This window comes from Helicoverpa zea, chromosome 12 (genome assembly GCF_022581195.2).
Source record: "Helicoverpa zea isolate HzStark_Cry1AcR chromosome 12, ilHelZeax1.1, whole genome shotgun sequence".
NCBI classification, from domain to species: domain Eukaryota; kingdom Metazoa; phylum Arthropoda; class Insecta; order Lepidoptera; family Noctuidae; genus Helicoverpa; species Helicoverpa zea.
In genome coordinates this window covers 6952009-6976824 of record NC_061463.1, presented here as the reverse complement: position 1 = coordinate 6976824, position 24816 = coordinate 6952009, and the positions used below count along the sequence as shown (strand labels likewise).

General features: G+C 36.7%; 1 protein-coding gene across 1 annotated transcript in view; it reads left to right on the top strand.

Moving 5' to 3' along the window:
• The window catches only part of LOC124635349 (BAI1-associated protein 3), a 48127-nt gene extending 23940 nt beyond the window's left edge, over window positions 1-24187 (top strand). Inside the window, exons 7-23 of the mRNA XM_047171228.1 lie at window positions 2417-2580; window positions 4248-4534; window positions 4845-5057; window positions 7567-7731; window positions 8405-8456; window positions 9189-9285; window positions 10951-11098; window positions 12455-12537; window positions 13965-14028; window positions 15270-15430; window positions 15673-15763; window positions 16944-17106; window positions 17448-17673; window positions 17875-18040; window positions 19188-19347; window positions 20154-20388; window positions 21631-24187. Of these exons, the coding sequence (XP_047027184.1) occupies window positions 2417-2580; window positions 4248-4534; window positions 4845-5057; window positions 7567-7731; window positions 8405-8456; window positions 9189-9285; window positions 10951-11098; window positions 12455-12537; window positions 13965-14028; window positions 15270-15430; window positions 15673-15763; window positions 16944-17106; window positions 17448-17673; window positions 17875-18040; window positions 19188-19347; window positions 20154-20388; window positions 21631-21725 (2570 nt within the window). The 3' untranslated portion in view covers window positions 21726-24187. The remainder of the gene's footprint in view (window positions 1-2416; window positions 2581-4247; window positions 4535-4844; window positions 5058-7566; window positions 7732-8404; window positions 8457-9188; window positions 9286-10950; window positions 11099-12454; window positions 12538-13964; window positions 14029-15269; window positions 15431-15672; window positions 15764-16943; window positions 17107-17447; window positions 17674-17874; window positions 18041-19187; window positions 19348-20153; window positions 20389-21630) is intronic.
• The last annotated feature ends 629 nt before the right edge of the window (window positions 24188-24816 follow it).

Sequence of the window (24816 nt, the reverse complement as noted above, 5' to 3'; positions counted from 1 at the left end):
AATACCTTTTGATTTTCTTTTTACTTTTATGAAATATAAAAATAAAACTATGACCAAACCGCATTTTTATACTTAGATTAAAAATGGTAACCCCAAATGGCGTTATGGGCCGCCATTTTGTGACGCTAAAACAGTCGTCCGTTGTCGTTTCGTGCGCATAGACCACGTTTTTCAAGTGTTTTCGATCTGTTTTTATTTGATTACCCGGCTTTTGTTAGACCGAGATATCAGGATTGATTCTGTTATTGATAATAATATAATTATACATGTAGGCGAAGATGATGATGAAGACACCACCTCCTCAAGCAAATCGGAGTCTGATTAATATTCTGTTCGCACTTTCAATTCAATGTACCTACTTGTAACAAAGAATAAATAAAACAATTTTATTATATGAATATTACCTTTTTTTGGTTTCCACTTAAATAACTAAAATATAAAACAAATGATTCCGCCAATTTAAAACGAAAATAATCTTAAAATAATGCGGCGGTTCATTTTGAAGGAACGGTAACGAACTCAGTGTTATGTTGTGCCCATCACTAGTCGTGACTAACTGATAGGTGTCAGGAACGCATTCTCTGAACGGCCGAAGTATAACAATGAACAAATTAGCGTGCAAAAATTAATCACAGTTTTGCCTAAAGTTAGCATGTTTATGAGGTGTTAATCAATGTTCGTTCCTATTTGCTTAGTCAAAAAGGCCACTTTAGATTTTATCTGAGAACATGCATATTGTGCCTAGGTTGTAGGTACCAACCTATTTTATTATTCTAGTTGATAATATCCCTTACTGTACCTATATTGTCCAAACCACAATTATATGTATAGCCTTCCGTATCTCCAACCCAAAACCATTCAGTAGAAAGACGTAGAACCGTATAGTGTCACCCTCTCTTTTCACATGAGAGCTCCAAATAGTTTTAATATTTATATAATTTAATTTAAAAAACATTCCAAATTCAAAAATTTTCAAGAACTGAATCAATTTAAACACATCATAATCGTAACAATAGACTTTCACTGCTATGATAAATAAAATGGTGACAGATAGGCATTTTTAATCCCGGTCTTCAATTGTTGACACATTGAAATCTCTTTTAGGCTTAGAAATGACAGCGGGGCCCAGCAGGGCCAAGGCCTGCCGGGGCTGCGGGTTGTTCGAAAGAGATACCGCGGCCCTGGTACATAAAAGGCCTATGACGGAACACGACGATTTTAGTCACTAAAAGTCTGACACTCCCTCACCGCTGCTAACCCACAGCGGGAGGGGTCATTTGATGATTTTACGTCGCTAAAAAAAAAAAAAAAAAAAAAAAAAAAAACAAAAAGGCTTAGAAATGAAATGTGAATTCGTCGAATATGATGATTTATGACTATGATGATTGGACGAATGGAATATAGAACATAATTCTGACTGAAAAATGTATTTTTCAGACAGAAAATTTCACTACTACATAAAAACGTGGTATGAGGACACAATTCATTTTATAAGAACTTATTATAATGGGATTTACTTTTGTGCCACAGTTTTAAGATACGGTCGAAGATAAAAAAGAATTTTGCATCTTTAATATTCTTTACCAGTTTTCTAAACAATAATAAGATAGAACTTTAAAATTCTTCAGTACCTATTTGTATTTTTTACGATAGACTTGAGTGATGACTCATTTCTTAGAGATTGCTGTCTTTTTACGGGTTTTTTCTTTCTTATGTACCTTGGAGTTTAACGACCTTGTTTAAATAAACTAACGTGTCCAGGTAATCGGAATCGAATCGATCATTTTGCATTTTCCATAAACATTTTGACCTAGCGTTAACGTACATATAATAGCATTCAAATAATTGAACGGTATTGATTTTACAAAATTAATGTCGCTTTTACATTAAGGCATAAAGAGTGGCAGTTAAAATAATATCAGAGAGCGAAACAAAGCTGTATAATATGGATGCATCAATTTAATTTATTTCGTAAACGTAATCGGCTTATGAAACGTTGCAGAAATCTGTAAAATTTTCACAACGAAATATACCGGAGAACCTGTCCGTTCTCTAGAATATAAACACAAATATTTTGCCAAATGAAAATGTTTCAAATTCGCAACTTTGAAATGGAAACACAACTTCGTAAACAAATGAGATTGAAAAATATTACTTTTTTGCTCGCACTCTTTTTATTCGATGTTTTATTTTTTTATTAACTACATACGACTGTAATGTAATGTATCGCTTTTTGCAAATATAACTGAGAAATACAAATGACGTACATTACCTCTAATAATCTATTTACATATTTTGAACACTGAAATAGAGATTGTCTATCATCATTTTATTCGATTTCGTTATGATGATGCTTGTAGGTATAACTTCGATTTCTGTATTCGCTGTGTGACGGCTGTTTTTTGTCCACATACAGGCTGTGTGAACATTCCACTTCGCGAGATTCCTTCAACTGGCGTGGAGGCGTGGTACAAGCTAGAGGCTCGCTCCCAGCGCTCGTCAGTGCAGGGCCGCATTCGCCTGAGACTGTGGCTGTCAGCCAGAGAGGCAGGCCGCCACGATGACGACAACTGGCAGCAGGTAACTATAGTACAACAATAAACTACGTATCGACGGCATTTTTGGTATTTTTACTAAGTTTAGTGTATACGAATTAAATAAGCAGCACTTCGGTACATTCCTTGCACCATCGTGGAATAATAGATTTCTCCCTCGACAGCAGTAGATACGGACATAGCTTCTGCACAATCTGCAACTACTTACCCTGCGCTCCATTTGCACATTGATTTATTCACAGACTTGTCCGCTCGTGTTCAAACAAATAAACATCCACTAAAATAAAAGTTAGCTAAAACTGAAATCGCCACAGTCCTTTGTACACAAACACAAACTCATCGTTAGTTTACAAAGTGAATAATCAAAGTACCGTTTTCGATGAAAAGAAACGTTGATTGGACGTTTGATCACATGAAACAAACAAACCTTATTTACCATTATACTCTATGCGTAGATCCAAACAAACGTGAAATCGAAAACCAAAGCACTTTTCCGTCCGAGTGGAATAGTACAATTCAACGACGTGATTTTCTTCTTGCTTCGTTTAGTCTAATTTAATACTTCACTGCCTCCGATATTAATAACGGTGGCTTCGTAATATCGCTGGGAGATGTTATCTTAACCAGCTTTGACAAATGAACACTAGAGATAATCGTTTTAACGCAGATTAAAGGCTTACATATCAATATTGCTGATCAACGTGGCCACTGCACCGTCCATAAAACCTTTTATTGGCTTTTGCACCGAACCATTAGGTGATATATGAAATTGACGTACATGTGTATAGACGGGCTTTGTGTAGCAGCAAATATAGCGCTATCGTCAGGCCCGAGCCGCGTGTCGACCACGCTCCATCGCCCATGTTGTTATTTTGGCTCATATTGCCTCTTTTATTTGCTTAACAACCCATAACCGATATAGATTTATCAGCTACAATGTCAGGTTATTATTGGCAAAGAATTATATTTAGCCTTGTTTTTGAAGATTGTCACTTATAATAAATTTAAACAAAGAAAATTATTCACTGGCGTCACTACAATTTTACCTAATAGATGTAGTAGGTACCTATTTATTAAGAAAGAGTATTAGCCAGTCCTTTAAGCAACAACTTCGATAAGAATAAAACAATTTAAGAATCTCACCACGCCGATAAAGATTTCTCCAGTATCTCGATAACGTATTCAAAGTATTCATTGACTGAATCTCTCTTTTAGCCCCGCGTAATCAACTGAGCGAGCGACTGAAGCGAAATTGCGATTACACGATAAATCCAATTTATTCCTCATAGGTGCTTTTTTCAGTGTGACAGAGGGACTGGCTTTTGTATGCTTCAAAAATTGAAACATTGCCATTTTATTATTTAGGTAGGGTTTAAGTTTTATGTCTGTTATAAAAATCTTTAGTAAATAAAAAGGTAGGAAAGTTCGTCAGATTTGGTTTTCCGCTTTTTACTTTGAACTCATGTTACTTGTTTGAACTGTCTGGTAGTACCAATGTATTTTAATTACATTTTCTTCCATTCATATTTCATCCTTTCCCTACATCTTCCAATATATTGAGTAATTTTCCAACGACAAAGAGTCACATTAGTGTTCTGCAACGATTTACGGTCTCTCTCATTCAGAACTTAACACCTTCACCTTCTGTGGTTTTGATTTTGAAATTTGATTCCTCCGAATCCGTTTGCAAAGGTGCGGCAACACGAACGCCTATTTGGTGTGCTACTGGCACATGAAGTGGAGCTCCAACGCGCTGCTGCCGCGGCTACAGCTGCCGCCGCCGCAGCCGCCGCGGCTGCCGGCGAGCCTGAACCCAGCGCCGCTACCCCCACTCCTCCTTGGGACGGAGACCTGTGTGGCGCTGCGCAGACCTTGCTCCACCAGCATGCCATACAAGGCGACCTCAGCGCGCTTCAAGCAGCTATTGCCCGATTTGCCGCAGCATGCCGACTAAATGCTGATGCGCCTCTTGATCCCAAGTAAGTCATCATTGTATTTCCTGTGGTTTAAGTCGAGTTTAACAGGATTTGGTTGGTGCTAGTGGTTTACATGAATTTACTATCTACTTCGGCTTCAATTGGTATCTGGATTTCGTGATATTTCTTGGAAAACTGTCTGGTACCCACTCATTGTCTTATGTATTTTTTGACTCAGGAAACAGGTTACTTTGACGTTGAGTGTTACTCATTCAGGAACTGATGCTGCTAAGCTGAGCGTAGTCTTTTAGGTTTCACCCATGCTGCTTGTCTCTTAAAATGTTTCGCAATCATAGCAAAACGTTTGGTAAAGGTACATGCACAAACTGCTGATTGAGTTGGAGCGCGCGTGGTGCGCGTGTGAAGCGATATCAGGCAGCGGCAGCGGAGACTCGGGCTCGGGTGCTTCGCGCGACGAGGAGCGCTGGCTAGCCGACTGCTTCGGGGAGTATGTGGACCGCGCACTGCACCAGCTCCGACTACATCGCGACCTGTACCCGGTGCTGCACCAGTACAGCATCAACAAGTTAGTGTCCTAATCTGTATAGCTGAACAACTTATTTCTTTAGCTGAACGAGATAATCTCAGAAACAAAAAACGATACTTTGTGCTGTTTCTAAAAAAAAATTAATACCTATACCTAGAAAACACTGCCATTATTATTTAATTCAGGTTCTCCTATTTAACATACTCGGAACACCTACAGAGATAGTATATCGCTCAAGTAATCGCATAGATCTGCGTAATCAAAGCAGCAAACTACTGTGTAATACTATCTACGGTTTATATTCAAAACATCTCTCCGTAGAACAAAACTTTATCAAGTCTATATTGGAATTGAATAGGTACTTTCCATTCCTATTTAGTCGCTCAAAGCGAGCTCTTACACGCACGAGATTCGATTTACTTTTGTTCGTGGCATCTGTCTAGATAGAACCTTTTATTCCCACTATTCTTTGTTATTCTACACTATGAACTTTATTAACTATCAACTGAATTTTTGCTCCAAGTACCAAATTATAGGCTACTGTGCATTTAAAAATTTGCGAGAAAAAAAAAACAAATCAATTTTGCGCATCAGTGTAGATTTTATCAGTGCCTATATATATACCTACTGCTGAAAATAGGCTTAGAAATGATATTGGTTTGCATAAATATTAAAGTACAGTTACTTTAAATGTATGTGCTATCCAGTTATCAAAAACTATATCTTAAAAATATTTATAATTTTATCATAAGCTAAACTTTCTACCCAATAAGAGCTTAGACTTGATCAACTGTCAAGTGTTGCGTGCAAAACAAACCTTAGAAGTAAGCAAACAAAATAAAGTCCATGTTTCTGACAAGTTTACAATGAAATCTACCCGTGTAATCTTTAGGGTGTTGGAATAATAATTGATTGGAACAAGTAAACAACGACGAGTAGGGTCGCGCCCGAGCCGCATGGAAGTCTAAACACGATTAAATGTCGCTTACGATTCATTCCGATTATTAATAACACCGCAATATTACCTACCTGTATCCACTGCATATTCAACAAAGCATACGTTACTGAAATATTTTTGGTACCAAATTGTACCTCTTAATTATACAGCACGAATGTTATAATTAAACACGAATTAATACATTGGTAGTCATGTGGTTATGTAATTAATGTTGAACTGAAACGCAATACCTATATGATAAACCACATTAGCATGAAACTAATAAACACAAAGCGGTATTGGTGATCATAAAATATACAATTATCTATGAATATCGATTAGTATAATATATTCCTATAAAACACGAGTCGCCCCAGCAAAGAAGTCACAAATGAACAATTTATTCCGCCATCTTCACCTTTGTTTGTGATCAGCGTTTCTTGATCCATGACTGAAGAGAAAATAAGTTATCCAAAGTGAAAAAATTATCCAATTAGGTTGAGTGGAGGCACTTCCAAGATTACCTACTTCAAGCACAAACAATATTTCTTCTCTTTATTATATTCCTTTAGAGGCGGAGTCTTAGAAACCAACGTTTTGCAGAAAGAAAACTTAGAATAGCTATTTAATATTGTTGCAAACAAGTGGGTCCCCTTTAGATTTATTTTTAGGGCTACAAGATAAATCATTCTGAATCTGAAAATCATGTATAAATCTGGTTGGAATAGAGATTTGGATAGTTGTACTCGATCAATGTCACAGCACAGAGTCCTAGTATTTACAAATAAGTTATTTGTGACGCCTACGTTTTTGTAGCATGATAACAATATTGAAATGTAAGTTGGCAACTTTAAATAGACTAATTATCTCCAGGTTGGAATATCTACTGCGATGCTTGAGTCAGCTGTCACAAATGAAAGCTTTCTGGCGATGCTGCCCCTTTAACAAAGAAATAAGGTAAGTTTTAGCTTTTCATGTATTACTTACTTAAAAAATATTTTCACAATGCGTGTAAAAGAAAATTGCTATTGAAGTTGAAATTCAACCATAATTACAGAAATGAACGTCAGAATATAAATGTAATAATCAAGCAATTATAAGCCAGGAAAAACTTTGGACACGTCAGACAAGCGTAAATTATTCGGAAGAGACAGCGCGGTTTCATAGTTCTGCGAGTATTTTTCGCGAGATTAAAGTCAGCTTTTCGCCCTCGCCAAATGAGTTGGGGGGAAAGGATCTAGCACAGCATTTTCTAAATAATTGCCTTTGCAAATGGGGACTTTAAGTAGCTGTGAAAATGAAACTGTGGTGGAGCGGCAGCCAGATTACACTTTTTAAGAAGGTTTTCTGTATGTGGTGTTCAAGATTGAGATTTGAGGGTCCCGACTTAGTTAACTATTTATAGTTAATTTTTATTTGTGTTGTTTTGTTCTTGTTTAAAACAAACCTTTAGGTACATTTAATCCATCAAAATATCCTCTCGCAATATACAGCAGCAATACGCATCTATTGTCCTACTAGAATTCTGTAGGCACGTGTGCCACAAATATTGAATCCAGACCACAAAGGCCGTCACTTGACCAATAACCCGACAATAACTATTGACAATAGGAGCGAGATAGTGAGCGCTCTCCGCAAAGGCACATCCGAGTGGTACGAGGCTCTATGCGGCCAGGACACACATTCTGAACGAGGAGAAGACCTCGTCAATCTCATCACGCTCATACAAATCGACCTGCAGCAGGGACTCACCTACTATCACCCGCTGTTTGAAACGTAAGTCTACTTACAGTCTTGTTAAACGCCCACTTATATTATTTACGTTAAAGTTTTCTGGGGATTTTCCCGAACTTGATAATGGAAAAACTTATAATTAATGAGTGTTAATTGAATCATCTTAATTAAAATAGTGCTTAATTGACTATGATATTGGAAGACCTTATAAACCTTGTGTATTATTCATTAAGGAATAATTTTGCCTCCTTATAATAATACCCATCTACAGAAGTAACATAAACTCAATTCAGGACTAATCTCTCCATTAAGTTTGAGTCACGGCTTGAATTCTGCTGTCTCGTACACTCTTTCCTGCCGACTAATATTCTCGAGTCTAATTGCGGCTCAAAGGCTAACAACCGGAACCAAAGCCCCTTGCCTAAGATCCAAGTAATCGCTCCCCATGGAGGACTCTCGAGCCGAATTTGTCAAAATTTTCCTCGTAAATTGACGCAATCAAGATTTAATCGTGATTTACTACTTATTGTGGATTACAGTAAAGGCGGTTCGTATGTGTTGGAATTTATTTATCGTGTTCGCACCAAAGGCATTTTTGTGTAGTTCGTGTCCCCATTCTCTTTGATGAAGCCAGCGAAAAGAATTGTAAGCGAAGTGCCCAACCATTTATGTCATATTTTCGTTGATAGAAAAATCATGTACCTTTTTGTTGCAGGACTAATAATGTACCGTACTTCAGCATAGTTTTTACTCAGATAGACAAAATGGTAAGTGGACTACGAGGAAATCTCATTTCATTTTTACAGGCGGGTCAGCATATTGCATTAATAGTAGCAAACTTGCAGAATTTTGAAATTGGAGTTCTTCAACTGTATTTTCCTACAAAAGATTTTATGCATACTTAGTATACTATGATTTATCAGTTAAACAAACATAATAAACTTGTGTTAAAAGATATACATCTGTTGCTTCCCATGACCCATAAGCAACGCAGGTGGTGCATTTCATTCTATGTTCTCACGGACTATATATTTAACTTCATTAACTAGTGCATATTTCAATAACTGTGCGAATCGGATCATTAAAGGCCCCTGCAAAACGCGACCTTTTTTCCGTAACTTTGTATGTAGGCGATTAATGTGGTTGCTATGCAATCGATGGCTAGTCGTCTAATTAAGTTCCTATACATACTCGATGTGATTGATCAGCCAATAAACCCCTTCATTTTTTTATATAATGATATATTTTTATGATAATTATCATCAGTCTCGATGTTAGTCGAAAATTAAATAATATTACAATGATTTTTCAAAACTGAATAAAAGATTACGACTAAATTCTAAGTACAGCTAAACGAGTTCGGAATCCCTTTCGGTTTAAAGAGATTACTTATAAATCCAGTTGGTACCCGGATCAGTTTCTAAAATACCTCATGGTAAATGGGATTAGATTCGGAATAGATATGGGTGTACATTGTAATGTATGTAACTGTTTTATAGCTCTCAGAGGATGTGAGGCAGTGCGTAGAGCACTGGGTTATTGAAGGGTGGTGTGGCGTCGTTGAAGAACCGATGTATGATGAACAAGGGAATGGTGGTAAGTTTACACACAGTTATGTATTTGCTACACAAATATTTATATATATAGGAAATAATTATTCTTTTGACAAATAACAAAACTATTACTAGTGGATTTTCAGGGCTTGACCTCGGAAAATCGTATTTTTTTAATGTGTCTTTTTGGTTGAAGTTTATTAAGCTATAATTTACAAAGTCTGTTTGAAATATATTTTTTCAGTATTTATTCACATTTCACACATCAGTTAAATCATATCCTGAAAACCGTAGTTTTTTTCTGTCCGAGGTTTCAAACAGCTTTTAGTTTCATTCGCTTAAAATGAAAAAAGAAACTCACTTGTTTTTCTTGTTGTGTTGTGTGTTGTGTGTTTACTTAAAGTGTAAATAATTTCACTACAATTATCTACTTATCTACACCTTATTATAAATATTTTCAACAGGGAATACAGTCTTTACTATCTTGCCCATCAGTATAAGACGGTCTAAAAACATGTCTAGACGTATCTATTTTTCGCATCTTACCATGTCTCCAGGGTAAAACCTACGAAGTTTAAAATGAGCGACGATCGCACAACATTTCATTGTAAAGTTAAAAGCAGAAAAAAACGGTATTTTTATGGGCTTTCCTCAGAATTACTTTTATTGAGTTATAGATGATACGTAATATTTTTCCATCTCACATATTTTAATAATGGCTTACGGAATTTGATTTTTAGTATTTACATTTACAAAATTGGTATCTGACTACCTACATAGATCCAAGCTGTGCAGTACTGTTGCTGAAATATGTATAACGCATATAACCTTTGCCAAGCCTTTTAATTGGAATATTTTTTTCGCTCGTAGCTATGCAAGTAACTTGATACGATGCAAAAATAAAAACCCTTTTGATTGGCCTTTTGAATACACGAACCTCGAATGCCGGATACCGGGCGCTCAGCAAGTCGTTGAATTTGTTTTTTACATACAAATATCGCGCATCCCTTCACTGACCTATTCAAATGGTGCACGGTACGGTAGTCCCAAATTCCCCACGCACGGACTGCCCTACTCTATGCCGAAACGGCTCGAATATGTACAATATTTCCATGTAAAACGTATTTGAAATAAAATTGATGGCTATAAATACACATACGTAAAGGTCAGTCAAAGATGCAAACTTCGAAAAGGTCAATGTTAGCGCTATAATTATTTCACTTATCTATATTTAGAATTTAATTTCAAGTGGACTCGAGTACCTATAAAGAACGTGGGATGCAAGATTGACAAGTTATAATTTAATAATAGTTTATTAACTTGTATCTAAATATGTTGTGTAAATACGTGTTTAACATTTTATATGCCCATGAAATGTATTTCTATTGCATCAACGTCATGCCTAAATAAGGCGTCTTTGGTTTGAAAGACTAATAAATACATCGAGTGTTCCATGAAACAGTATTTCCCTACTGGTTTAAAATCATATAATTTGAACTTGATATACCAAATATTACTGAACTAAAATCACCAATGGATAATTTTAAAACCTGATAGTAGGTCACCTGAGTATAAGTACTGTCAAGTCCAATTATTCTAACGACTCTCAACTTATCCATCTACCGATCGAAATAGACACATCTAGATATATTTAAACAGTGTATTAAGAAGCCAGGCTTTATATTAAGTGTAATATGTGTTCCACCAGTGTGCCTGGTGACGATAGCGAAGACGCTGCCGTTTGAAGTGTTATCAGCGGTGCGCGAACTATGCGCGGCCGCATCCGTCGCGCCGCAGCCGCAGACGCATCCCCACGCACCGCACGATCCGCCACCACAGCTGCTTGATGCATACCTGTGAGTATCGGCTGCTTTATCCACTACTATCATAAGTACCTACTGTGTAACTTCTACTAGACACACAGAGCTACACATGAACATTGTAAATAATGGCGTATACGTAAGAGCGCTGCTGGTCTAGATTTCACTGATTTAAACGCAGTACAACATATATCACTACGATCTTTGACTTGTATACAGGTATTAACTAATACTTAAATAAATATGGTTAGGTGTTATAAGTATTTTAGAGACCAACTCTAATTCTAGTTAAACAATGGTTTTGCAATCAAGCAACTATTTCTAGAAGTATGTACGACGAAGCTAGATAACAAGGTGAGCTTCCCGTCACGCGAACTGTAGCTGCATGCATGTCCGAGCTTGCATATCTGTAAATGTTTGAGGAACAAATACACCCCAGAGAAACTAAGAACGAGTTGGTTATTATATTGAAATAATTTTAACGATCTTGATGAAAATAACACAAAAATCTTAACGGGCTTTCAGCGCAGGAAAAGATTGACACACATTTTCTATAGTAAGACTTATTCGAGCACTGTGTGTTTTGTTCAACTACAAATAAAACTGAACAGTCACGCTCAGGCCACACAATAGTTTCCTAACTTTCCATCTACTGCTGGCAAACTATGTTAAGCTCTGGAATATCTAGCAGTAGGTAATAGATTCACGGTAACAGGATCTCCGCTGGTCTGTCACGCTGTATGAATGGACCGTCAACGATAATCCGTTTTCCGGCTAGTTTGCCGGCACACGGATTGTCCCTGACAAATGATTGATTAAAATCCGAACAGGCAGCCATTTTCAAACGGAATTGGAATTTTTGATTTCATAAACAGATTTTGGTGAAATATTAAACATCCTCGAGTTGAATATGATTCTATTTTTGTAGGTCGTCCCTCGTCTGTCAATGTCCTTAACGTAGTCACCCCATAAATTGCAAGTCAATGAGTTTTATTTTGTTCCTAGAAAACGAACGCAAAACAAAATAACCAAAAGCTAGTTATTTACCAGCCAATGATAACCAAATTAAAGTTGCAGAATCATGTATCATGTTTCATTGCTCGTTCATGTTTTACTCGAGCCTTTAATGACTTAATATTAAATTCCCCTCTAGAATTCAAAACCCAAACTCAAACTATAAGTTTTTGTCTAAACTCTGAGTCTTATAAGTCTTGTTAATTAACAAGTCTTATCAAAGCTGAGCGGATTAAGTAAAGGAGTTGGTACTCGCACTGTTCATGTTGCGCAACTTGGTAATTAGTGGTAATTAGCAGGAAAGCGTAAACGCGGTTGATGATAGGGATACTCGGCGACTTGTCTAAACTATTGCTACGTATATTGTTTTGGTCGCAGGTGGTTTGAGCCGCTGATCGATCGATGGCTCGCCGTCACCAAAACTATGGCGCTGCAAAGAGTTCGAGCTGCCGTCGAACTTGGTAAGTTGTGACCTCATCTCTTATTTGTTATTTGCAGTTTATATTTGCTACGTTCCGTTTCAAAAAGGACTTGATATTATTGGTATGAGAATCGAAATAGGAAAAGGCTTCAAAGTAATGAAATATTAACTGACTTTCTGACATTTCGTGACCGGTAAGACTATGGAATTTAAAACAAAGCGTGTACGTACACGGAAATGTTATTTTGCCTAAGTTCCTTTTGTTATTTTGTGAATATTATATATACCTACGTAATATAAAATGTGTGTATGTAAGTAATATGAAAAGTTGGTACCATCAAAATATGAAAACAGCCATTCTTTGCTTAGCTAATTATAATCTACCTACGTAAAAACCTTTCCAAATCCTCGAAATAACTTATTAAATTTTCTTACAAAAGCTTTATAGGAAACCAAGAATTAATTATCTATGCATTATGAATTTGTTGATGGGATAAACTTCGTAAGGTTAGAAATTCAAACTTTATGTTCGGTGTGAACCCTACCTACCATAAACCTACCATACCTACCTATCATAAATATTACGTAGGTAGGTAGGCCTATAGAAAATTACGATTAAGTTTAAGTATATATCCAAGTAAGTGAAAGTTATAATCACATTTGTTTTTCTTAGTGCTGGGTAGGTACCTACACCTAGCAGTTAACTGTTGTTAACAAAAAATCTAAAATTCTTGTAACATTTAATAATTGAAATTCCCGTGGCCAAAGCTTATCTACGATATCGATAGATACAATTACGCGGGGAGGTGTAAAAACTGTTTTTCAAAAGAGGCAGTGTGATTGTTGTGTAGGCGAAAGGCGAAGGTTCACACCCCGCGTTAGGCGGCCGCCATTTAGATAAACATCGGCTTCTAACTGTACCCTAGCACGAAACCTTTTATTGGACCGAGACAAATACACAACTGCTTGTAAATTGTTAATACGCGTATAGATGACATACTTATTCAGAAGTTACCATGTCTCCCTAAACTAGGCGTTACATTTTCAAGTTTTGCAAATAACTGTATATGTATTTGCTTCCATTAACTGTCCTTTCCTCAAAAAATACTGCTAAATGTATATTTGTGAGATGTTATTTAAATTGCCTTCGAAACAATAGAACTCATCGTCAAAACAGAAATCCGATATCACAGTTAATTACCAATTAATAAATGCCATATTAAATTACAACGGTAAAAGGTTTTATCCCTAATTAATCTTTGACTGGCAGTTATACCGAATTCATAAGATTCGCTTTTACTTTACTGAAAAGGCGTTTTTGGGAGATTTAAAAGTTCATCGACGTTAATAAAACAAATTTCTTGTTATTTTTAGAAAATCTTGTAAAATACTTAATACATAATTTACATGCTTACTTAAAAATATAACTTATTGTACTCTTTCAGTAACACAGTTTATAATTTACAGACAGACCCGTAGAGGGAGAGCATCTTGTAAAACACAGTACGTCGTCGGTCGACACTGCAGCCTGGTAAGTTAACACTTTTAGCTTTAGATTTATCCTTTTAGCTTTCATAGCATATTCTACGTGCCCATGCCCATATCACTATTTGTCATATTTTTCCTGAAATTTCTGTAAACGACTTCAACCTATTGAGATTTTCAGGTCACACACCCTTTTAAAGGTTAGGCATTCAATACGTACCTACCTATTATCTGACCTACTTCTTTTCGAAACTTAGTAACCACCTGCGACTTATTGTACCTATGTACCTGTGTACATTATCAGGGTTAGTACCTATGACAGTCCTTGTTACATACCCACTTAAATATTCTAGAATGGGTAAGTCATTATAACAAACAATACCTGAAAATAATTAAACCGACTTACGTGAACAAGAGCATAAACAGTGTTCACGGAAATGTTTAATACCCGCTATGAAGCTCATTGCTTTACAGTTTAGTGCTCTCAACAGGTAAACAACCTAATTCTGGGAAAATTATCCGTATAACAGACAAAGTAGAATTTACTATCTGTACTGAAAAGGCCGCGAGTGTGGGGTTGATACCGACTAAAGTCCAGCTCGGCACATATTTAACTTTGTCACTGTTATCTGGCTAAAAATGAACAAGGCGGCCCGTGCCCTTGTTTAAACAAGCTTTTTGTGCATGAGGCGAACCCTGTGCCGGACTTTCGTAACTTTTCACTTTCATGTTTTATTTTATTCAACAGTCGCTGTAAAAATACACGACCACTACGCATAGGTAAAGCGTAGAGTACCTACGTATTTAAAGTCATGAACGCTACCTTTGAAGGACTAATGCACTAAAGGTAATAGAATGGCTGTATTGTGGCTGGCTTGCGAACTTAATATGCTCATAAAGAGCTTTATGGCCATCCTATATACTTTCTGATCGCAAAAGCTTTATTATACCATCTATCTACATATTTCTTAGATTAAAAAGTGAGCATTTAGTACTTCAATGTTCTTTGCTTTTAAAATATCTCAGGCACTTTTCAAAATGAATACCTAAATATTTTGGCAGCCAGTATGATGGGTTTTCATGCGAACCCCTTGATTCTGCGGTACGATGGTATTTATTTTAAGAATGCTGGGTTTCATCCTAACCGGGATTCGGGATTCTTACAAAGAGTTTTTGCAGCCTTCTAAAGGTAGCAACGTGGGGGTTTAGAAAGGGGTTATTTACGTTGTTAGGACATTGTTGTTGAAATATAATTTAGGCAACGGCTTTCTTATAACGTGGTCGTAGCTTATACCACATGCGGCTGGTGTGGCGGTCGGTGGGCGGAGCGGAGGAGTGCACCGCGGGCGGCAGCGTGCGTCTGCTAGAAGCAGCCTGTGCCACGGCACTGCACTATGCCGACCTCGTCCATGGTGCTCTGGCAGACCAGGGATACTACGAGAACTATGGTAGGTACCGTTGTCTGAGCCCTTTGAATTGAAAATAATTGGTTTCACGTAGTCTGATTGAATGCGAATAAAGCTTTGAGAATTCACAATAGCGAAACAGGTGGTGAAAAACTTATGCTAAGTAATGTGCAGACAGAGGATGAAAGAGGACATTATTGGTTTTGCTTCTCTTATTTACATTTATACCAATTATCTACATAATGCAAGGAAAAACTTATTTATACAATAAAACTTTATGACAGGTCAAAACAAAACTACTGAAGAAATATGCACGATCGTGAACAACTTGGAATATGTGCGACGCTCTCTAGCGGAGTACGACGACGAACACATGTAAGTGCGAGCTAATCTCTGGACCGTGAATATTGCGCGTTCTACACTCACGACACGACGCGCTGTGAAGCGCAAACTTCATAAATTCCGCACAAACAAATATAACGCTTAAGAGCACCGGCTTAAAGCTCATCTCAGCATAAACTTGGCGTTACTTGTGTAAGTTACAGAAATTGTCATGCAGCGATTGATAGAACATAAAACGCTTAGCTGCACATCGCCTTCAGCCAAGCTGAAAATAATAACAGTGTAATCTGTCGTACATGTTATTTCACCCTTAGATGTTGAGACGTTAAACTAACATTATGTATATTTTATATTACGGATGAACAAACAAGCGTCTCAGGGAGAGGGTATAATATATCTAGAGCTAAACTATAACTTGTTTTCCAATGCTGTTTTTGTAACTGAATTGCTTCGTATTAGCTTCTGAACATTTGTTTGCACGCAAAGCATTCAGTTACACGCGCCACATGGCCATTCCGAAGTTTTAGTGGTTCTTAAGAACAAATCGCCCTGGGATATAGCCATCTCATGATAATGGCCGAACTTGTCCCGAATGAACTGTTGAAGAAAATCTTTTCACATTTTACGACGTAGTACCTCAGCAAGTACTTACAAGTTGTAACATAAATACTTACCGCGCCAATTGCCTATAAATCTTAATTAAAACTAAAACGACTTGAAAACTATCTCGGTTTCAAACTCAATCAAAAGTTGGTACATTACGATCAATGTAAATCAATAGCCACCTGACAATTTATCAGTTGAAATGTACACTGTTTTGTGTTAACACGCGTGTTTATACTTGGACGTTTGCATTTCAATTAGTGCACTGACATCTCGATTACAGTTTTCAGATGCATGACATAATTGATGATACGTGCTAATGAACACTTCCAATTTCAATTACGCGGATTCAATTTGCGTTTAGCAGTATAAATTCATGCGCAATTAGGTTGATGAACTTATTTGTTAAATTTTACCTACACAAACTTTTCAGATCACGGTTGCAATTTTCATACTTTTCAGTTGAAGTGTTAGGTACTTAGACCGATTTCTGGAACTGGAATATAAAAAGCACCAGAAATCTGTATTACCTTAGCCTTAAATTAAGTTGATGGTGTATGACACATACAAACGTTATCTTTCGAGGACAATGATCAAAAAGTTATTATAGCGTGAATGACGACAACGCACGTCAGCTGGTGCGAGGCGCCATCGGAACTCTAGAGGCGCGAGCCGCCCGCGCCGCCGCGCCTCTCGCCGCGCGCGCACGGCCGCCGCTACGGAAGGCAGTGTTCCATCTAGCGTGGTCCCCGGACACGCTACCTACCACACAGGTAACTTGTACCAAATTATGCATAAAGTTAAGGAAGGCAACTGAAAATCAACATCGTCATCTGCATTCCTAAATATGGTAGTTTCCAGTCTAACAGCGTTTTACATCGAGTTTCCTACTGTGTACCCTACCTGTTCAACTTGGTGACCTAAGTAATACGTTTTGGACTTGCAGACATGTTCAAATAAGGCTAAGGCTAAGGCAGAGAATATTTGGAGTACCTACCTATTTACCTTCTGAAACATAATGGACCTATTATGATATAGATCACCCGTCCACGTACCGACCGTAAAAGTTGTGAGGCGACCAAGCAGACTGTTTCAATTTCTTCACTCACCCTAGGCAATAACTCCTCTACTGGAGTTTCTGGATCAACACCTGTCTTCGTTGAACACGTGGCTGCTGCCTCGTGCGTTTATACGCGCGTTGGCTGGCTGCTGGAGCGGCGTGCTCAAAGAAGTGTCCGCGCAAGCTGACGCGGGCGGAGCCGAGCGACCGCGCGTATATCATCATAGACTCAGAGAGGCACTCGACTTGTTAGCCGAATTTTTCCACGCTGAAGGAAAAGGTAAATGATGTATAAAGACACCAGATAATTTATTACTTTCGTTTTGTAACAAAACTTTTAAACAAAATATCGCCGTACCTACTAAATTCAAACTTCATCTAGTGGAAATTATCACAAAGTTAGAACGAGGAGTTAGGAACTCTCCGGCGGAGGTCGTAAGAGGCTTAGTTGGTAAACAATGGTTAATCGATATCTATTTAGGTCTCCCGATGTCGGAGGTGCACAATGCTGAGTGGTTCCGTGTGGAACAAAGGATGGAATATCACCAGGCGCCCACCGAGAAACTATTGGAGCTGTGGCTAGCGGACAGGCTCGCTGAACAAGCCCGCACTCCGCTGCCCTCACGATACGGCTCCATTCTTGTACGGTAAGCACTCTACTACTAACATAGCTATGAATGCAGTCCCAGTTTTTCATTGTTATGACTTCTATAATATTTTTAAATATATGTCATCTTACTTGTTGGAGTATTTTACCTATAAAACTTGGTATCTGCGATAAACATTACATGTCGAAATTGCTCGGCCGCCTTTGTCCCTGTGTTTGGCTGTCATGTGAATTATTTGGATCGAGTACATTTTCGCAGAATAAACAAGTTTGACGAGCCACTGAGCCATGGCAACAAGAAGTGCTTCAAGTTTTCCTTTATTACTTTTGGGTTTGTTACATAACAAGTTTTTTTTTCGTTTTCACAAAGGCTTTATGTAAGTCTGTTCGATAGGACAAACATTGTTCTCGTGTTTTGCAAACAATATTTAAGTTATTGTTTCAAATGTTTAAAAAAGTAAGCATTTATGGATCACGTAAGCTGTTCACCTGATGGTATTTAAAGCGCCCGAATTAAAAAGCGTTTGTATGAGCACCCCATCTTCTTGCAAAATTACATAACTGTTGAGCCGTTTTCCCATACAAACAGATAAATAAGATGACATTTTTACGAGCAATATAAGACGGTATAGTAAGGAAGAGGCCCTTGGATGATCTATGATTTTCTTCGCCACAATTTGGATCAAATAAACGAAATATTTAATAGATCAAATTCCTTCGCCCCAACTATAAAGCCAAGTCCGCAATTTGCAATTTTCATTTTAAAAATAAATCTGAGTAGAAAATAAATTGCCGCATTCCCTGCTAGACGTGCATGTTTATCTCTTTTATAAATCATTTGAACTAGATCTCACGGAGATAAAGTCCTCGACTTTTGAACCAATTTGCAGTCGACTAGTTTTTTATTCGTATTTAGTTTCAACTTTCTTAAGACTTCCTACCGTCTTCAAATTACTCTTCAGCAGATATTGAAGATATTGAATTCGAAGAAATGGAGAGTGAAAGGATGAACCTTATTTTGTTATTGATAATAATTGTGATTGGTAGATAAACACTGCAAATTATTTGTTCTTTCATATTATCATGAACTAAAGATAAGATGATTTCCTTACATACCTAATTTCCAATTGCTCAAATAATTAGCAAAATAAAAGAAATATCTCAGATTGATTGATTGTTTGACGTAGAGTGTACTTCAACCACGACTCGCTGTGCGTGGAGGTGCTGTCTGCTCGCGACGTGATCCCGCTCGACCCCAACGGCTTGAGCGATCCCTTTGTGGTGCTAGAACTGGTGCCCAAGCGACTGTTCCCCAAGGCGCATGAACAAACAACTAATGTGCAGAAGGTGACATTTTCATATCTACTTATGTGATATCATTGTTATTGTAAGACTTGCCCTCAAAACATTTTTTGTTGCCTATTCATTGTGTCCCAAAAGCTAATCAAGAATTTTCAGCTAACACACAACCATTGTATGTGTTTAGTTACTAAACTGATTTCAGTGATGATACATTTCAATTTTGGAAGTTTATATTTCACAAGTTAGTTCTAAAAGATATGCTTCTTATTATAACTATAAAGCTTCTTGACAGCACTTCATAGTTGAACGCCGAATTTCGTGCTCGAAAAATTCGATTCGAGCGAAACGACAAAGAAAATATGCTCCATATTTTCAATCTGAAACTTCACGATTCGATTTTGGGAGTACTTAGTTGAAGTGTACCTGACACGGACTGCAGGGTACTTAATTCTATTAGCACTTATCATCGTCTTTTAAAAGTGGATTCTTGGCGGCCAGATATTAGTCATTGACGTTTATCTTATATTAAATTTCAACCAAGAGCAATGTTTATTTATTGCGCTGCTAAAATTAAGAGTGATCCAAACTTATGTCATCACAAAGGAAGGAAAGATGAGCGGAGATGCCATAAGGCAGGTAGATCAGGCGCCTTCTTATAGGTCATAGTGGACTAATGAGGTGTTCTGGTTCTTTGTGACATCTGTCAACGATTTAGGGAATTACAAAAATGGGCAGTTTCCAAAGGAGTACAAAGATGACCACACCCGCGTTCTTAGGAGATTTTCCACTATACCACCTCCGCTCGTTACTTTTTTCCAAGGTTGTCATGTATCATAATTACACGACTTTAGAAAACGCTGAACCCTATATGGGACGAGTGCTTCGAGTTCGCCGTATCACTGGACGCATGCCGATTCCCGGGCGCGGCGCTGGCACTATCCGTGTGGGACCGCGACGTGCTGACGGCGGACGACTTCGCGGGCGAGGCGTTCGTGTCGCTGGCGCGCGTGCCCGGCGTCAACAGCCACGCGCCGCCCGACCCGCTGCGCCCCATCGAGTTGCCGCTCATGCAGCTACATGACCGCAGTCAGTCTCTTATTATACATGTTTTTTTTTATACAGTGCATGTAAAACAACACAACAAAACGTGCAACTAAGAAAGCGCCGGCTTTAGCCCTAGGTATAAACCATGCTTTCGAACAAGTTGAAGCTCTAAACCCGGTGCTTTTTAAAACCACGTGTTTACATACTACATTATATTCTTTTTTTTTTCAAATAATGTTTACGTTACATATTGAACACATGTATCCTGGACGACTGTTATATTTCGAATAAAAGAATGTACGATTGAAGTGAACATTGAATGATTGAATGTTTGACGAATGATTGAAGTAGGTATGCTTTATATAATTTTGGATATTTGTAAAGGAGGTATTATACGTACATCATGCGTATATTCCAACACATATTTAATTCATCTACAAATAACATTAAAAAATAACACAATACACTAATTAATCTACAAATTCGCTGACCAGTTCTGCCTGTGGCTCTTTGCGACGACTTGTGTTATCTTAAGGGATCTTTCTGTCCATGTTTTACTTCTTTCGAAGTTATTTGTGTATTCAATTGTTGATTTTGAACCACGAAAACAATGACACGCTGATTAAAAATATTCCTATGACACATTAGAGTCGATTTTAGACTAACAAAATAAAACTCACCTCTTTTCTTCATTTCCTTTCCATTTTCACTTTTTCAAACAATCTCATAGCTCAAGCGTCTTTGAACTTGGGACCCTCCCTTTATATTGGCATCTCTTTTATAAGCACCTTAGAAGGAATATTAGCAGAAAAGGAAACTGCGGTATCCCAACTGAAAAAACATTCAATCAAGGACTTTATTTAATAATTACTTAGGTACAACACAGACAGGACATGGGCACGTCTCTATGATGTATTTTGTTTACAAATTGTCAATTTGCAGGTACAGTTCGAACGATTCCTTTCAGTTCACAAACGAAGCCATATAAGTTTAATTTGTGAAACATTAAACATTTTCATAAAACTGTGTATTGATTGCAAAGTCAATTTTGTATTAGCGTTCTCATTAACTGCTACGGTTTTACCGAGCCTTTAAACGGCCCTTTATCAAGTCTGTCTTTGATGATAAGTTGTACAAAATTAAACAAGAACGTGCTATAGATACAATCTCTTTGATTGCTTTGAACTCCCATTGAAATGTTTATTCAATTCAAAAGACAAAAATATAATGAGCCTTTAAATACTTTTTACCTAAATAATTTATTTATGAGAAGTTCGTTTTCAGATCATCCCATCATACAAATTTTGGAGTCACGTACTACGGATAAACTGGCCATTGACTTCGTCAAGAAACAAAAGTTAAGATTCGCTGAACAGTAAGTTGTCTGACAAGTTTCAAGCATCTGTTTCTTACTACATGTATTTCGTTATTTCTATTTACGCACAACGTCCATTAAAATGTTGACAATATATACTTAAAAAGAATACAAAAATGAATTCAATATTTTTTAAACTTTTTAGTTATTGATTACATACATATTTATTATTGTTAAGATGTAAAAAGCGTCATCAGTATTAACGTATGAAATACTACAAAGACTGTGTAATTCTTCTACTCACGAGAGAATATGAATGTATAAAGGTATTGTGTATGTGTAAATTTCAATGCATTTTATATGTGTATAGAGTTAGTACGCACCCTCGGAGCTTATGTCCCTAGTCGTTAGTCTCTATTAGAAATTCCCGACCAAGTACTTTAAGGCTCGTTGTTTACAATTTCATATACGTGCTGCTGTTCTACACCTGCCTTCATCTTCTACATGGACTTATTACTGTTGAGCACTTTCTCCACCAAACATAATTATCATGGTGTTAGATATCGTACACCGTAACTTTGTCGACGGTATATGTATATAAATAAACTTAAATGCAATGTACATTACATAATACCATATTGCTCGATTAGCATTTTAACCCTCAGATTTATGTTTTGTACCTATTTAAATCCGTGCTTGGTAAATATTTGCGATCCGTTATTATTTATGTTCAACCCTCAAAGTTGTTATTTCAATGTTTTGTGGCTTTTCTCTCCGGATTGGGATCTTACGATGATCTATTGATGTCGGACTTACAAAGAGTATTAAAACTTTCATTCAATTCAAACATTAGTTAAGAAGTTACATGAGTTTTATATAACGTTATATTTGAAATTATTATATCCCGAAGTGACATCCGAATGATTTCAAAATTATTTATACAATTAAATATTAACCATTTGGTATGGTGCGTATTTCACAGCTCGATCATTGGGGAAAATTTTATTATTTATAAAAAATATTGTGTACAAAAATTTTATAAAACTTTATGCATATATTTATAAAACGAGCTTTTTATTACCAACCGTCACATCTACTACTTATTAAAGATATATAATTTAAATTATATTATACTGTAATATATATGGAATGCATTGTCTTCGACGACTGATTTTCATCGTTAGATTTAATTGTATGAGATATATTTTATAACTATACGTGGCGTATGTACACTGTGTATACAAGTATATTATTGTAATAGATGATGTATTGATGTTTTAAATTAGCAAATGAATATTATATACCTACTTTATACATGTAACAATTAGTGTAAATCGAATGTTAAAGATATTGAGGTGGATTTGTATCTAACGAACACGAGAAATCGTATGTAACGGAAGGACGCGCCAGATTTATTATGTTTCATGAACGTACGAGAAGAGAACCAAGTTATAGAGTAGTAGCAACCACTCGGCGGTGCGATATACTCGTACAGACTTTCTTATAGATTGAAGAAACTGAAACGGAATACTAAAGAAGCAACTTGGGAATCCGGTTAGCCATAGTAGATATAATTCAAAATCTTAATTTTAAATTAATGTGTGACAGTTAAATAATCAAATAATATATAAGAAAACCATTCGTATATGATGATGTTGTAAACTTTCTGCGCTCCTGTGTACTTACGAACACACTGTAGTATAAATTGTGATTGATGGATACCTACTCCGCACCAAATAGCAACCTCGAAGTCATATCCAGAGCTACCCTAACCATATCGCTGAGCTTTTAACGTCTACCTAAGATATATGTATTTTAAAGTTTATACCTGCGCAGCGGGCCCGCGTCGAGATGCCAATCTAAGTAATCGATGCACTACCGCTTATATGCCGTGCTGTTTTTGATACGTTGGTGAAACCTTCATATTATTATATATCTTATAAGCATAATGAAATCAAAATTTATGATCCTTTGGCTGAACAAGACCATTCCAAAAGTCAATTATTTAAAATAGGCTACAAAGACAACATATTATACATTCAAAATCTATATATTTTGGAAAGTATTGCTAATGAGAAAGAGTCATGTGCCAGCGATCGACTTTTTTATATAAATCATTATTATACAAAAACTTTTTATAAAATTCTACTGCTCACCGACCCAATAAGTAGAAAAGTAAAAAATATTATGCGTATTTCTAATATGAAGCAACAATGCATCCTATTTGAAGTTAAAATTGCAATGAACGTATTACAGCTCGCTATAAAACTACTGCTTCTCTGATTTACCCTTCGACTTTATCGTTTGATGTATGTTATCAACGTTATGCCAATCTATAGAAATATAAGAAACCGTTAGTATTGATATTGATGTACCCATACCACATATCTATTTGTGTAATTTATAGAACTCTGTGAAATCTAAAACCACTGCATTATGTGACTGATTCATTCAAAAGCATGACTTGAAGTTGTATGTACTATTGACACTTGTGTTCCTGGCTTTAATAAACTCTTAAAATAAATATTTTTACGTTTTATTTCAAAAAATACAAACCACTCCTATTTTTATTTGTAGTCGATAAAAACTCAAAATGTCAACCTTCTTTTAATTGGCACTCATGGTTTAAGGTTGATGTTAAAACTCGTTTTTGCAAAATGCGTACCTATTTACCCTTTAAAGTTGTCGGGATTAACTTACAAGAACAAAAGAATTTAAAAACTCAGTACACATTAACATTATTGTCTACAAAGTAAGTATTATAGAGATGAAGAGCGAACAGGATACGAGATATTTTGGATAATTGACTAATGAAGCAACTTCGACCCGTAAATGGGATTATAGTCACGAGCTTTTAATGGTCCTATAGTTATATGACACTTCAATCAATAACTCCTCGTAACGAAGCGGTCGAGTGTAGATCCCTCGTTAACAAACTTTATGAAACCTATCACAAAAGGCACGACTCGCAAACGATCTATCTGCGTTCACAGACTCGCGATAAATTGAAGAATCCTTTTCAAGTCGACGGTAAATGACTAGTTTAAATGAGAATGATATTGCACCCGGAAGTTTATTGCTCTAGTTTTCTTATTCAATGGGTTCCAGAACCTTTTGATGAAGCTACAGGTCAATATATATTGCAAACTTAAAGT